The following is a 16,655-nucleotide window of genomic DNA, read 5'->3' as shown; positions in this document are numbered from 1 at the left end:
AATCAGCTACTGTTGATTTTTCTCAGTAGTAGTCATAAATTCTTAGATTTAGTCCAGAAGAAACAAATATACACCTTATTCAGTGTTTTTTGGCGGTTTTTTTCCCCCTACCTATGACTGTCTCACCAAAACAAAGCAAAAAGCCTATCAGGGAAATATATCCAGCCCACATATGGCCCAACAGGACCTTATTTGAAGAAGGCAGTTTAGTGGGGAGATGGCAGCTGTCACTGCTTCTAGACTCTTCCTGTTTCCAATCATGTATCTCAGGCACGATGTGCCGTGGGAAACATAGCTGTCAGGGTACTCTTCTGCAGCAGGACTGTGTCAGTCAGACAACTTCTTTCTGCTGAGTGCCATCTTTTCAAAATAATATGTTTGTCTCCCATCTTCCACCACCCACTTCCTGAGGCAGGGTTAATATCCTCAGGCACACACGCACCTTGGATTTCCTAACTTCCTCAGCTCCCACATCACATGGAGGATCACAAGACTTGATGCAGTATAAAGGGAAACGAGTTACCTCCCTTCTTTTTACTGGGTGCATTATTCCGAAGGTATCACATACAAAATTTATTTTAATAGCTTCAGATTCTTGGTCTAGGGGTTGGGGTACTAAGTAAGATATTCTAAGAACTCAGGAATGCCTGTGCATCTGCAGTGACATATCCGTGTCAGAGTAAGACAAACCCGTGGTGACAGGCCTGCATTGACAGCCATGGCTCACACTTGGTTTCTGTATACACATATACACACACAGTCCAGGCACAGACAGCTTGGAAAGAAGGCTTAGGTACTTTTCTTGAGAACGTAGGTGTGAATCCTCTTAGCAAACCCTATCTCCATGATGCTACAGTGCTTTCTCACTGTGGTGATAGCCAGTGACCAAGCTTCAGGGTCTTTCCACACTGGGGCCAAGAATTCCACAACATACATTCATCCATACATTCATCTGAGAACTGACCAGTTCACGTATTCTCTCTCTCTCTCTCTCTCTCTCTCTCTCTCTTTCTTCCCCTGTCTGCCTGTCTCTCTGTCTCTCTTTGTCCCTCTGTCCCTCTCTCTGTCTCTCTCTCTCCAGTCTTCATTCTAGTACTAGGTCTTGAACTTGGGGACTGGATTCTGTCCCTTAGCTTTTTACTCAAGGCTGGCACTTTACCACTTGAACCAAAGTTCCACTTCTGGCCTTTTGCTGGGTAAATGGAGAAAAGAATCTCATGGACTTTGATGTCCAGGCTGTCTTTGAACCAAGATGCTCAGATCTCAGCCTCCTGAGTAGCTAGAATTACAAGTTTGAGACAGCAGTTGCTGGCAGTTTTGTTCTTAACCAGCTGCTATTTTAGGAATTGAGAATCTTTTACTTCACCGAAAAGAAAAAACAAACTTTAGAATACCTGAATCCATATTTACTATACTAAATTCACTGTCCCCAAGAGCCACGATTGCCTTGAAAGCATCGCGGGGACCCAGAGACCTAGGTGTCACCTGCATCAGCATTTGGCATGACTGTCTGAATTTCCATAGTCGGGTTCTGTCTCCATTCACATAACAAGGCATGCTGTATTTATTTAAAAAGTCACTTTGTCAAAATGACACTTTTAAAGGGCTCAGGTGAAATGAGTGGTCTAAGCAATTTTGACCTTAAAAGTTGCCAGCTAGTTACATAAAAGATGCACGCCCCCCCCACCCCGTCCTCTCCCCATGAAGATGACTGCTTAAGAGTCAGCATCTTCCCACTTCAGGTGACCCCACCTCCCATGCAGCCTGAAGACCTCTTATGGGTGCTACTGAATGGCAGCTTTTAATGTCTCCTTTTAAATTTGCATAGCAGATCGGGATGCCTAAGAATACTGCCATAATGATGAAGTGACTTTTTGCCAGTTCCTATTTTAAAAAAAAGGAGTCATCCAAGGTCAACAGTGATTTGCATTTACACTTGATCTGAGAGTAGAATGTTAAGCATGTTCGTATAAAATACCCATTTGTTGCGAAAGGAAAAGCAGAACTAATCTGTTTACTGAATGCCCCCTCTCCCCCAGTTTTTTTCTCCCTCAATCAAAAGGAAGCCAAAGAAATCCTAGATTTTCTTTTGAAAGTTGATCATGACACACAATGACCTGCTCCTCACTGGTAATTATGGAAGAAGAGGAGGGAGAGGTTTCAAAGTAGACTTCTTTTGGATCACCAGGAAAAAAAAATCTTCAGACATTTAATAAGAGTAGCACATGAACAGTAGCCTTAGAGAAAGTTCTTACGTTTAGCAGTGAGGTGTCATTTTTACGAAGTAACTTTTTTTTAACAGAGCCACACTTTAAAGCTTCTGAAAATAAGAACCAAACTTTGGTAAGCGAAAATTTGCTTACTTACCTTCACCTTCATGGCCCAGTCAATCATGATCCATCTGAAACATCCTGACACCCCTACAGTTTCATGTGAGGTGTTTTGAGGGGTGGGTTGGAGGTTGGAGGGTAGGGAGCACTGCTTCTGGTTGATTTCAACACTCAGTGTAGTTTGGCTTTGTCTGTGATTTGCCAGTATGGAGACTACATACTGGAGTCCATTCATTTCAGCAGATTTTATTTTATAAACTAGTCATGCTTTTGTACAGGTCAACTAACTTGGGTTCACAGTAAACCTGGGCTTCCATTGGAGACTTCTGCAAACCCCATCTTTTTCAGGTGTATTGTCTATTTTAACTTCCTTTTTGTTTTTACTTGGTCCAGGATTTCTGAAATGCACGGTGCAGGGGGAGGGGGAGGCAAACTCCACCCTATCACCCAGGTTTCATCATCCTGTTTAATTCTCCCACCCCACCTACAAAAGCAAATCCCAGATGTCATACATGTCATTTCATCCATAAACATGTTAGCATTATTATGTACCACATTTTTTTTTTAGGGTTTTATTTTGGCATCCAGTTTTCCATGAGGGTGTTTGTTTTCTCCTGGGAAGTGGTAACTTTTCTTTTGGGAGGGCAGTCCCTGGTGCAGGGGGCTCAATGCTGGCATGCCTCTGTGTGCAAGGCCTGAGCCACCTCCCCTTCTCTTCCAGCGATCTGGTGAATGGCCTGGTGGCTCTCATGAACAGTAATGTCAGCAGCCCTGTCAATCTGGTAAGTGTTTCTCCCCGCTCAGCTCTCCCAAGGCAGTCCAGGTCATGGTGAAAGGCCCCTTTGCTTCATTTGCTCTTAGCATGTTTAGGGCACATCTATTTGTGGTGTGCTAAGTACTCAGTAAAAGCAAAACAAAGCAAAGTAAGATACACAAAGAAGATGTCTGCCAGACACAGTGACCCACGTAATAAACAGTACAAAACTGCCTGTGTCTGCAGGGCCCTCGTTTAAAGATCAGGACTGTAAGTTATAGCCACTTCGCCCTGCCTGTATCCCCAACCATCTCCTGTTGCAGGAACAACCCTCAAGTAGTTTTGTTCCATCTCATCCAAAGTTGAGCACTTTCAGGATGAGGAGCTTACTTCTGCTCAAATCAAAGCAGGTCACTGTCTTTAGCCAGTTCCCACCAGCAGGAAGTTCTTCATCTTTAGATTAAAATCCCATGTCCCTCCTGCATACCCAGTAACTTCACTTCCCCTGGGAGCCATTCACAGCAAACTTCCAAGGGTTTTGCAGAGCATGTGTCCCACCAGGTCCTCTCACCAACCTGTCCCTGATTCCTGATTCTGTCCCATCTCCTATAAAACTTATGTTCCAAATGGGTCAACCATCTAGCATTCACAACACTCCACCAATGAGAAGCTACCTCAAGAGTCCTGTCACCTGTTAAGATGCTGCCAGTCCCTGCTGGGCCCTCACAAAGCCTTCAGGTCATTTCAGGTCTTCTGAACTATACCTTCTGCAGTGCTTTAGGGGTCTGGGGTTTGCAGGGGGCGAGGGGAGAGGCAGAATGCATGCCTGAAAGTTCTTGAAAGCTGTAACCAGCCATCTCAATCACTTTCAAAACCATTGGTTTTCTCCTGAGTTGAGAGAGAGTTTTTATCTTGGAGGAAGTGGACAGCAGTGTGCTTACCTAACTGTGCTTGGATTATTGTGGGTTCATGGGTACAAGTTGGCTGCAGCGCGGGGTCAGTGTTCCATTGATGCACTTTGGAAAAACCAATTAACTTAACAGAAAGTACCTCCATTCTTTTGGAGCCTTTGCCCACCTGATACGCAGTAGACAAAGCCATTTTTGTCCAAGTTCCCATCCTCCACTTTGCCAGTCTGGCTTTCTTTGTACTTACAATTAGGCACCTTTTTGCTGCTTTAAACTTCTAGCTTCAGACCATCTGAGGAAATTGGGAGTAAAGAGAATTGAGGGCACAGAATTCCCCCCCATCCCCCATTACTGTGGTCTCTTGTGGCTGGGGTGGTGACAACCGAATAAAAAGAGCCAGATAAGGAAGGGGATTTGATGGGAAGGAGGGAGGAAAACAATTTTCCTAACTCCTCCCCTCCCCCCCAAAAAAAGATAAGCTCACTTTACACAGCTCATGGAGACAGTCCTTTTGGCTTCTCTACCTGCTGGCATAAAAGTCATCATGGTTGTCACAGCTTTCTCTGCCAGCTTCAAGCCCTCTGTTACTGAAGTTGTTGGCACCCAGAGGGAAGGACATTTTCTTAGGAGAGCTAAGATTATGAACCCAGCCTTCATGAAAAGTAGCACAGCTGTCACAAGAATGTAGATACAGCAGTGTTCTAGGGCTGGGGAAGTAGCTTTAGTGGTAGAGCCTGTGTCTATCAACTATAAGATATTGAGTTAAAAAATAAACAAGGAAGGAAGAAGGGAAATTCAGCCAGTAGTGTCTCCTTGTTAGGTGTCTTTGTCCTGCCTGAAGGCTGTTCTTGTGCACTGACAGACTAGAGGACTCAGGTTAACCCTTGGCCAGGTGAGTAACCATCACCTTGAAGCATTTCAGTGATTCAGAGAGCTCAGGTGAAAGTACACAGGACAGCAGCTGCATCTGGTGGCTTTTGGGACAGACTTTTGGGCCAGCAAGTATTTCCCAAGTTGTTTTTGTGGGTTGATAAGGGATGACTACTGTGGTAATTTCATTTTTAACTGAATCCCATTTCTTCCTTAGGGAAACCCTGAAGAACACACAATCCTTGAATTTGCCCAGTTAATTAAAAACCTAGTTGGTAAGTACAAGAAACTACCCAAAAGAAACCAGGTATACTTAACCTGATCTGTTGATAACGTCTTGACTAAAAATTGGGTAATGAATACAAGCTGATTTAGTTGGATCAGAGCAGAACATTTTATTAGGAACACTTCGTTGTTTTCTAGTTCTTTAATCAAGTAACAGAAAAGGGGGATAGGTTGGTTTGGTTCATCATCTTAGTTGCAAGTCTGTGTGAATTGGAAGGAGGTAATCTGTTCACTGTGTCTAACTTGAGATTGTGTTAGTTCCTCCTGCATCAGTAATGTGACTTCATGTACAAGCACAGGTCCTGTTGAGTATAGAATTTCAGAGAGGGAGTACCACCAGCTTGTAGGTTTCTGGCCTGTCTGAAATGCTTTGTGGTTCTGGCCAAATTGGCTTATGTTGGTGGTCAACATTTTAGTATTGTCTGCGTCGAGGTAGGAGAGGATTCTGTGGTTAGACCACAGGCAGAGAGTAGGTGATCCCTCAGCCTCACCTTTAGGTTTATGGGAGCTCCAGAAAGCCCGGCTCCTGGAGAGGTCCTTTCTGAGTTTGATCCAGAAATTTGAGTTCAGGTTCACACCAGCCTGCCCTAGTTGGAGGGCCAGGTATATGATGTGCATGCTGTTGGCCACTCTGGAGTGACCATCCATACCCCACCAAACTGGGTGGACTCTTCCAGGTTGGGATTGGGCCATTGTTCTAACTGACTGGACAGGTGGGATCCTGGTTCCAGGAGACAGTGGAGGCAGAAGCCTTCCCGACACACTAACTCTAGCACTTTTCAACATCAGCAACCCCACTGAGACCTGCTTCCCCAGCTTTGCATTCCAACCCTGTGTGTCCCTCACAAGATATGATCACTGTGTTTGTGCCACCCATGCCTTCTAAGCCATGCTGCCCACAGTCAGGCCATCCTGGACAGTGAATGAGATAGGGACTCTTGGCCTCACCCTGTCACCTGTATCTCCCAGATCAGAATCTTGCAGTTTCACAAGTAGCTCTAGTGGACCACTTGCCCTTTGGTGCTTGAGAAGTCCCCATCTTCAACCCAAGAAGGTTGGGTTAATGGGATCCCCAACCATGTTGCTACGTGTTCCAGTGCATCAACCACCCTATCTGCTTAAACAACAGCTGTTTTTATTTGTTCCCAGTTCTGCCATCAAGGCCAGCCTGCACTGAAGATTTCTTCTGTGAGTCTGGCTGATGTCACTTATGTGGGTTTATTCCACGATGGTGGGTCTGGGCTCACCGAGGGTGCCAAGCCAGCCAGGCTTTCCTGTTCTCTCTATAAGCCCTCCGTCTGATACCTAAGACGTTTTAGTCCTCTGCTCATGCTTGCTCTGACCAGAGTATCAGTGGCTAGGTCTTGTGAGCTAAAGCTGGTCAGTTATCCGCCTGCACTCTATCAATTGAACAAAAGGAAGGCTACTTGATTCCAGGGAAGCATGGCCGGCCAGTTGGTGGGATCCACATCATACCTGACTATCCCACTGCTATTCTGTCCCTTCAGAATATCCTTTGTAGTTTTCATGTGTGTTTACTAACATGGAAGGTCTGCCTTATGGTGTTCAGGTGAATATCCCTCCCCTTCCTTTCCAGCTGAAGGCACAGAAAGAGGCCAGGACACCTACAGGGTCAGTTGCCAGGGTCAGCCAACCATAGCCATGGCACATATGCTGCCTGAACTTCCAAGGACGGTCACTTTTTCTTTCTCTCATGGCTTTGTATGAGGTGCTGTCACACAGTCTGTGCCCTGATTCACTCCACAGATGGTATTTTACTTCATTGCACATGGTAGAATGGCACACACGCAGGTGGTCTGGAGTTCTTTTTTAACTATTTTTTTCTTTTTTTTAAATAACTCAGGTAGCAGAAGTGAAATTCAGTTTCTCTCTGAAGCCCAGGATGACCCACAGAAAAGAAAACCAGACATCAGGAAAGCAAAGCTGATGCTGGGGTGGGAGCCTGTGGTAAGTGTGGGGAGATTCATCTGCCACCCCCTGTATCCTGTGTCCTGGGCACTGGCCCTTGTTGGGAGACTCCTATCTCAAAAGCAGAGTGAAGTGGGCTCTGGCATTCAGGCAGGTATAGGGTTTTCTCCAGGCCAACAAGAGGTTTCTTTCCCCCTTACCAGGTATCTCAGCCTCTTATGTAGAAAGACCCAGGCCTGCTGTGGGCCCTGTTGTCCTGAAATCACATGCATGGCTCCATCTCTAAAGAACTACTGAGGTGGAGATGTCAGCATTCACTCAGTTGTGGGCACACTTACTGGGCTGGGCAGGGTTACTATTTGAAGAGGAAGAGCCAGTCCACATCAGCCCCGAGGCAGGTGGGACCCTAGGCTAGAAGTGTGCAGCCCTGAAGGGTAGGGAGGATCCCAGTGCCTTTCTGGAGCTCTTGGGCAAAGTCAGACCCTTCGCTGGCCTGTCACACACAGTAAAGGGTACTCAGCCTGCCTCCATCGCGCTCACCTCCTTCCCTTGCAGGGAGTTGAGTGCTCCTGCCACACTTTCTAATGCCCATCCCACAGTCCATAGGGGGTCATGTGGCTGCTTAAGGACTCTGTCCTTCAGACACTAGCTCCTTAGAGATTTCTGCCCATTCCAGCTTTATTGTAGGAGCCAGCCTGCCTCATTTACTATCTGCTGTGTCTCATCCTTACCTCATAGCTACCTCCTGTGTACCCCCAATGGAGTGTGGCTCTCCTGGAGCAGAAGCATGTGCGGTATTGTGCGTAGCAGCAGTCTCCTGCCACCGAGGCAGGAAAACATTACCCATCCATACTAGTGGATAAATGTTGGGCCATCCTAGACATGGTCCAGTAGGTATGGCTGCCTCACCTGCAGGTACAGTCAGAGAGGCAAGGGTGAGCCCAGAGCTCAGTTTACCTTTTAAAGATGTAAAATGTCATCAAAGCAGGGTGGTTAATGCCTGTAATCCTAGGTACTCTGGAGGCCAAGACCAGTAGCATCACAGTTTGAGGCCAGTCTAGGCAAACAATTCATGGGATCCCATTTCAGCCAATAAAAGCTAGGGCACTGGTCTGTATTTGTCACCTCAGCTCTACATGGAAGGCATAAATAGAATCATGGTCCAGGCAAGCCCTGGCATAAATGAGAGACTCTATCTCAAAAACAAGTAAAGCAGAAAGGACAAGAGAGAATGCTGGCTTAGCTAGTACAAGGCCCCAAATCCAGACTCTTAATACCATGAATGAATGAATGAATGAATGAATGAGTAAAATGAAATAGAACTGAGTAAGTGCTAAACCCTGAAGGGACATAAGAGTCCAGACCAACATTTACTCTGTCTTGTGATAGCTGAGGTCTGAGGGATCTACTAGAGATCACAGAAATGCAGTGTGTGATATAAAAATATGATTATTCCCCCAACTTAAAATGCAGTAATACCAGTTATGGCATGACTTTGCAAGTCATGACAGAGACTTTGTTCCTTGGGTATTTTTGTTTGGTTTGTTTTGGATTAATTGATTAATTTTGCTAATATTGGAGCTCAGAGCCTTGAGCTTGCCCAGCTTACTTGCTTGGCTGATGCTTTACTACTTGAGCTATACTTTTTATTTTGGCAATGGAGTCTCAAGGATTTTTCTGCCCAGATTTGGTTTGGATCATGATTCTCCCAATCTCAGCCTCCTGAGTAGCTACGATTACAGGTACCACCAGAACCCAGCCTGTTCCTTTTGTGTGTGTGTGTGTGTGTGTGTGTGTGTGTGTGTGTGTGTTTGGGGGGGGGGGGTGTAAAATGTTGTACAGAGGGGTTACACATTTTAAGGCAATCAAATGTAAAGAAACACCCCCCCCAACCTGATTGTGCTTTGCATGCCTCTGTGTTGAGTCAGAGCCATTCTCACAAGGGTGAGGTGATATCTCATGGTTTTGATTTGCATTTCCCTGGTAATTACTGATGTTGGGCATTCATGTACTTTTGTCCACCTCAGTATCTTCCATAGGAAAGTTGTCAAGTTTTGTCTGTGGCCCACTTTTTTATTGTGTTTTGCTTTTGAGTTGTTTAGAGTTCCTTACATGTTCTCATTAACCTTCTCTGATCTGTAGTTTACAAGCATTCTCTCCCATTTTATAGCTGTCTCTGCTGCTATTGATTATTTCCTGTACTCTGCAAAGCTTTGTAGTTTGATAGAATCTCCTTTGTCTATTTTGCTTTTGTTTTCTGTGCTTCAGAAGTCTTAACTGTCCAAGCTTATTGAGGTTTAATGCACACGAGGCAAAGTATTCACATTTAAAATATGCAATTGTATAAGTTTTGCTGGTTTAACACCTGTGAAATTACTACCATCATCGATACAGACAACCCCTTCCTCCTAACAGTTTCCTGCTTGCCCTTGGAATGCCTCTCTCCAGTTTTCTCTTTATCCTCTTCATTAACAGCTGATACGGCTTCTGTTTCCTGTTTGCTATAAGGCAGCATTCAGTCCATGTCATATTCTAGGGTATGGTGTTGTCATGGTCCCTCTGTGCCTCTTCTGCCATTGAGAATGCAGGTAGACCCATCTGCCAGGAAGTGCAAAGATCATGGGAGAAGATCAGGTTCTAGGGCAGATGCAAATAGCCTTCTTTTTTATTTTTTTTAAATTATGAAAATACCATACACAGGGGTTACAATTACACGAGCAAGGTAATGAATACATTTCTTATCAAGCATTGTTGCCTCCTCCTTTGTTTCCCCTTTTTAAATTTTTTTTTTGTATCAGTATTAGGTCTTGAACTCAGGGCCTAGGCACTGTCCTTGAGCATTTTTGCTCAAGGCTAGAGCTCTACCACTTGAGTCACAGCTCCACTTCCAACCTTTTTGGTGCTTAATTGGAAATCATAATCTCACAGACTTTTCCTGCTTGTGATGAGTTTGAACTGCATTCCTCAGATCTCAGCCTCCAAAGATGACTTTCCTAAAGCATCCTCCCTTTACCTCTAGGTGGATTTTTTCCCAAAAGAATGGGGCCTTTGTACATTACTTTAAAAGTGATGCAACTAATTCTGACTGGACAAGAGGTGATTTAGAGTCTTGAGGGGAGGGTCTCACTGTACAGTAGTGCATTACTTGTTGAATCACACATATTCTAAAAGCAGCCTTTTTATTTATTTATTGCTAATTATGGGGGGTTGAACTCAGGGGCCTCATATTCTCACTCTGCTTGCTTATTCACTTGACTGGTACTCTACCACTTGAGCCATACCTCCAGCCCAGCTTTTTTGCTGATTAGTTGAAGATGGAATGTCTTAAGATTGTTTCCTCTGGCCACCTGTGAGCTTCAGTCCTCTACTCTCAGCCTCCTCATGACCCAGCTCAGAAAGCAGATTGTAAGGATCTCTCTTCTACAGAAGAGGCCTTGGCTCTTGACCAGCTTGTGGCTTTATGAATATCCCCAGAGAGGAACCACCTGACCCCAAGTCAGCACTTTGTGGATACCATCCTGTTTCTTTCAAAGATGCCCCTGACTTTCATGTGATCCCATCTCTCTTATTTTCTCTCCAACAGGTCCCACTAGAGGAAGGACTGAACAAAGCAATTCACTACTTTCGGAAAGAACTGGAGTACCAGGCAAACAATCAATACATTCCCAAACCAAAGCCTGCCAGAATAAAAAAAGGTCGGACGCGCCACAACTGAGGCCCCACTTGGGACACGAGACTCCGTTTTACACTTGATGAGATGTATTTTTGTTTTGTTTGGGTTTTGTTTTTATTTTGTTTTGTTTTTTAAAGAAAGACTTAAACAGGTGTCATGAAGAACCAACTGGAATTTCATTCTGAACCTTGCTTTAAAGACGTGGATGTGCCTAAAATTTCCCTCAAAAAAAAACCTACAGCCTTTGCCTTGCACTTTTCAAATCTGTCTTTTTATGTAAAATAGCCTAGATGCATCTCTGTGTATTTTCCAGTTTTTTATCTTGCTGTGAGAGCATACGTTGTGACTGTCATTGACAGTTTTATTTACTGGTTTCTTTGCGAAGCTGAAAAGGAACGTTAAATGGGACAAAAAATAATGCCGATTTTATTTATAAAAGTGGGTACTTATAAATGAGATGTTATACTATGCATAAAGAATAAAAAAGAAAAAAAAAACTAGCAGTATTGTCAGGTGGATGGGGCACCGGCATTTATTTTGGAACAGGTAAAAGAATTCTGTTTGAGAGCTTTATGTTTCTTTTTTAAAATCAGAATTTTTCCAAGGTCTAGTTTTTAGTTGCAAACTTGAATTTGAAATACTTGTGTTGATTCTTATGATCCAAGGATATTGAAATCACTACTGTATTGTGCTGCATTTTCAGGGGTGGGGAGACAAAATTAACGTATTCTTGGTTAACCGTGGTTATAAATATGCTATTTTAATAAAATATTGAAACTCAACAGTTATGGGCTTTCCATTTCAAAGGCTGGCTTTCTACTTTGCATATAACATGGTTGGATTGATGCCTGGCATAGTGGCTCAAGCCTATAATCCTAGGTACTTGGGGAGCAGTGATTGTAGTTTAAGACCAGCTTGGGCCAAAAGAAGTTAAGAGGCTCTATCTCAACCAATGGCTGGGTATAGTGGTGCAGATCTATTATCCCAGCTCTGGGGGAAGCACAATGAGAGCACTGTGGCATATGACCATCATCTCTGCAACATAGGGATGTGCTAGTAACACAGTCCAGTCCTGCCCCAACATACAGCAAGACACTACCTTAAAAAACCAATGCAAAAAAGAGGTCAGAGGCATGGCTCACATGATAAAGCACCTATCAAATAAGCATGAGGCAAAAAAAAAAAAAACATTGTTTGACGTTAAGGAAATGAAAATTTAGTTTAAAAGAAAATTCAAAAAACATTCAGGTTTATGTAGCATGTAATTGGATATGTGGATATTGAAAACACTTCTCTGCTGCTTGTATGAGGTCTGTGTGTGTGACACAGGTTGTGTCTTATTTGTAATGCTTGGAACCAGATTTCATTCAGATTTTCAGTTTTATAGATTTGGGGATATTTAGGTAGGTGTTATTGCCTGAGCAATAAAATCTGAGAAGCTCTGAAATCTGAAACTTCAAGTTTGTCAACGTACAAATCTATCAGATTTCAAATTTTTGGATTAGGGATGAGTGTTCAGTTTACATCCACTGTTTTGTGAAGTTCTTAGTTTTTACCCAGGGTTAGAATCCCTTTTGTATCTTTCTTTAGCAACCTAGGCCAAATTGATCAACAGTTTCATTTGTCGTGCAGAGAAAGGTTTACAAATGAAACTCATTCTGTGAACACGTGAAACCCTTTCATTTTCATCAAGAACTCTTTTAAGGGCTATGATAGGACCTTCTTTTTGCCTTATAATAAGTGAAGAGCAATGTAGTAAGTCAAAACAGCATGTTTCCCAAGTATGTTGGCTCTGACTAGCAACAAAAAAGCCAGAATAGGCACTGAGGGGATAAAGGTGGCAGAGGACAGAAAAAGTGTGTCCTCAGTGTCTGACAACAGGAGAGCCAGGGTGCCCAAGACTTTCTTGGCCTTTATAAACACCTGGGGATTTCTTTTAAATTGAACATGTTTTCAAGTCAGAGTCTCTGAGGTCCCCAAAGGTTCCTGAAACTTTTGTGGTATAAAAAAGAGAGAGAGAGGAGAAAGAAAAAAAAGTGAGAGAAAGGAAGGAAGAAAAGAAGGAAGAGAAGGAAAGAAAAAGGAAGAAAAGAAGGAAGAGAAGGAAAGAAAAAGGAAGAAAGGAGAAAGGGAAAGAAAGGAAGGAAGAAAGAAAGAGAAAGAAAAACATGGTTGACCCACCCTTTCTGCCTTCCTGCTTTCTTGCCTGCCTGCCTCCTTCCCTTCTTCTCTTTCCCTCCTTCCCTCTTTTCCCTGACATAAGTGCATGTCCTATCTGAGCCCCACTTTGGCCTCTTACATTTTTATTTCTGTCACTCTGGCCTGAAGTAGATGATGCACCTTTGATAGAACTGGGAAGCTAACTTGGTAACTACTAAGGATGAGCTCAAGCCATAGATAAGAATGGCTCAAAAGTTTGGTGGAGCAAAGCTTACCTTATACTTGCTAATATCCCAGATGGGATTCAGTCTTAGGATTTTTCATCCTTGTGATTTTCATAAAACGTACTCATTATTTTGCCCATGTAATTGTAACTCCTCTGAATGGTATTTTCATAATAAAAAATTTAAAAAAAAACATTTTCAAAGTAGGGAAAACAAATAGAAGAGGAACAGTGTGTAATTACACTGGATGAGAGGGCTAATACACCTTGGGAAATACTGTGGGATTCAAATTAAGCATCCTAGGCAGAGAGAAAAGTATAATTGAGGGTACTGGAACCAATGAGTAGGTGGACAGGTGAGGACTGCTATGGTTTAAATGTTTGTGTCCCCCTCAAGTTAACAAGTTGAAACTATAATGTAGTGATGTTAACAGGTGAGGTGTTTGTAAGGCAGTGAAATTAAGGGGGCAGAGCCCACATGGAAGGGGTTAATGCCTGTATAGAAGAAGACAAAAGGAGCTGTTTGCCCCTTTTACCTTGTGCTTATGTGTTCTCACTTCTTCCAGCAGACAGGCACCATCGATGAACCAGAAAGTGGACCCTTGTCATACCCCAACTCAGCAACTGGATCGCAGGCTTCCCACTGCTCAGAACCATGAGCAATAAATTCCTGTCATTTATCAACAACCCAGGCTGTGGTATTTTGTTACAGTAGCCTGAAGAGATGAAGACAACACTGCCCCTGCAAATTTGAAACAGATACTTCTCATTAGCTTCAGTGACGGGAGGCTAAGCAAGGTGTAAATGGCAGTGTGAATGTACTGTGTACGTGGCAGAGCTGTGTCCACTTGGATACTGATCCCAATCCACCAGGAGCAGGTGGAATCTCACAGCACCATCACTACTAGAGTCCCATTGGTGATTTTGCTCCTGTTTGTGTTACTAACAGGCTTCCCATGTTGGTTCATGATTCTTAAGTTGTAGGTGAAGTTGACTTCAATGAAATGGTGCTCTGGTCATTGCTTTGGATCATAGTTTGTTTCATAGACTGAGGGATAATGTAGAAAGCCTCCAATAATTCCCTGGTACACAGGAAATGTGTGAGTTTTAATGTATTGTGACTTGTACAGCCAGGCACTGGTAGCTCACGCCTATAATCCTAGCTACTCAGGAGGCTGAGATCTAAGGATCTCCGTTCAAAGCCAGCCCAGGCAGGAAAGTCCATGAGACTCTTATCTCCAGTAAACCATCAGAAAACCGGAAGTGATGCTGTGGTTCAAGTGATAGAGTGCTCGTCTTGAGCTGAAGAGCTGAGGGATAGTGCCCAGGCCCAGAGTTCAAGCCCCACGACCGACGACGATGACGATGACAACAACAACAACAACAAAAAGTGACTTGTATAGTTGGCCAAATCTTTTTCTGTGGTTGGTAGGGAGCTGGAAAATTGCAGTCCCCTGAGCACTGGGACCACAGTATCTGATGCTCTGCTTCAAAGATAGCAGCAGGGTTTGATGTTCTAATGATAGGCTTTCTTGACTGTATCCTGTATGTATCTCAGCCACACTGAGGAATAAGGGCCATTTTTTATCAACAGGATGGGAAGGAAAAAATACAGATTTTTTATTAAGGAATGTTCTGTGGTTTTAATGTGGCTGGAGTGTGTATCCTAGTGGTTTGTGTATTGAAATTGAATCTTTTTGGGAGATAGAAGAGTGGGAATGTACTCGCATTGTGGCATTTCAGGCAGGGCTTTTAGGAGGTGATTGGGGTTGGACAAGATCATCAGTGCAGTCTTATGTTGATCCCTGGTGATTTTATAGGAAGAAAGACCAAGACATTCATTGTCTATTGCCCTGTGCATCTCTGTGCTACCTCAGACTTCTGCCAGGAAAGACATCACCACATGCAGCTTCTGGACCATGAGTCAAAATAAACTTTTTAAAAGGTTATTCAAATCTGTAGTCCTGTGTTGCTAGCAACATAAAATACACTAAACTGAGATCTGAGGACTATGTTTCAGACCTATCCCTGGCAGCAAACTCCGAGTCTCCTAACTTACATTTAACTAGCAAAAAGCAAGAAAAGAAGCCTTGGCTTGAGTGGCAGAGCTCCAGCCTGGGGTGGAAAAGTGATGGGACAGTTTCCAGGTCCTGAGTTCAACCCCCAGTACTGGCACCAAAAAAAAAAAAGTACAAAAAGAAAATCTGTACATAGTACGAGTCCTATATGGACTCTACCTAAATATGCCAGACATGGAGCTTTAGGATTTAATGCCTGAATTGTATTTCAGTCTTGCTTTGAACTAATAGTCCCTATTTCTTTCTTTGGGAAGAGGCATGTTTGTTCTATCCCTGTGTTGGTATTATATTTGGAAAGATATAATTCAATGTGTGTGTGTGTGTGTGTGTGTGTGTGTGTGTGTGTGTGTGTGTGTGTGTGTGTGTATTTACAGGTTTAACAAATGGAAGCATTTACCTTGAATGTCACAGGAGACAGGGCTTCAAAACTGAAGCTAAAAACTGTAAATGGGGGGAAAGTCCCTGACACCTGACCTTCCCACTTTAGAAGGTTAGGTAGTGAGGTTGCCAAGCAGATGTAAGGTGGAGATGAGATGATAACTGTCTTTTTATTACTTCCAGAACACAACTCCAGCTGAGCTGGCTGGCTGACTGGGAGGCTGGCAGCTGGATAGTTAATCACATTCTTTATTCTCAGCTTCCTTGGTCAAAAAGCAGTAGCTAAAGGTTTCCTCTTAGCAGTGTAGTACAGACCTGCCCAGTGGTTTCCTTTCAACATTCGGGCTATTTATTTATCTTTTGAGCTATGATTTCTCTTAAGTTGACCAGACTGGTCCCCAATCTAAGGCTTTAAGTGATCATCCTTCCTCAGAGACCCAAGTAGCTGGTGGTAAGCTTCTTAAATAATAGATGTTTATCATGCTACATTGCTCAGTTTATTCTCGTAAAATATTTCAGCAAGAAAAGGAAATAGAGGTAAAAAGAACAAGACAAGCCAGGAGCTGGTAGCTCATGCCTGTAATCTTAGTTCTTCAGGAGGCTGAAACATGAATATTCTGGTTCAAAGCCAGCCTGGGCAGACAAATCTGAGAGATATTTATCTTCAATTAATCAACAACAACAAGCCAGAAATGGAGATGTAGCTCAAGCAGTAGAGCGCCATGCTTGAGCAAAAAGCAAAATACTGGCACCCCACCCCCCAAAACAGACCAGCAGCAGCAGTCTTAGGTTACAATGAATGAGCCAACTCCAACCCCCCCCCCCCATTTCATTTGAAACACAGTTGATTCCCCTCCTAGATATGTGTTGTAATGTCAGTGTCACATTGCTGGAGTCCCCAGCAGCACAGCTTTGTCTTCTTCCCAAGTCCTTTACATTACGTAGTTGATCGCTGACAAGATAAGGATGCACCTCCGTGAACGTACAGAGTTCTTTATGAATCCCCATTTCCTTTGTCTACTAAACTTGCTTTGTCCATTTGCTACAGTAAACATGACAGCCAATGG

The 16,655-nt window shown here is 43.5% G+C and overlaps 1 protein-coding gene across 2 annotated transcripts in view; it reads left to right on the top strand.

Annotated features, from left to right (window-relative positions):
- Uxs1 (UDP-glucuronate decarboxylase 1) overlaps window positions 1-11,531 on the top strand; it is a 99,389-nt gene extending 87,858 nt beyond the window's left edge. For both annotated transcript variants that reach the window (XM_042695494.1, XM_042695493.1), the window contains exons 12-15: window positions 3,052-3,112; window positions 5,080-5,137; window positions 7,012-7,115; window positions 10,660-11,531. In XM_042695494.1, the coding sequence (XP_042551428.1) occupies window positions 3,052-3,112; window positions 5,080-5,137; window positions 7,012-7,115; window positions 10,660-10,791 (355 nt within the window). In that variant the 3' untranslated portion in view covers window positions 10,792-11,531. The remainder of the gene's footprint in view (window positions 1-3,051; window positions 3,113-5,079; window positions 5,138-7,011; window positions 7,116-10,659) is intronic.
- Window positions 11,532-16,655: the final 5,124 nt, after the last annotated feature.

The sequence above is a fragment of the Dipodomys spectabilis genome, unplaced genomic scaffold (assembly GCF_019054845.1).
Source record: "Dipodomys spectabilis isolate Male_0828 unplaced genomic scaffold, ASM1905484v1 ptg000187l, whole genome shotgun sequence".
In the NCBI taxonomy this organism is placed as follows: domain Eukaryota; kingdom Metazoa; phylum Chordata; class Mammalia; order Rodentia; family Heteromyidae; genus Dipodomys; species Dipodomys spectabilis.
This window is presented reverse-complemented; position numbering and strand designations above follow the sequence as displayed.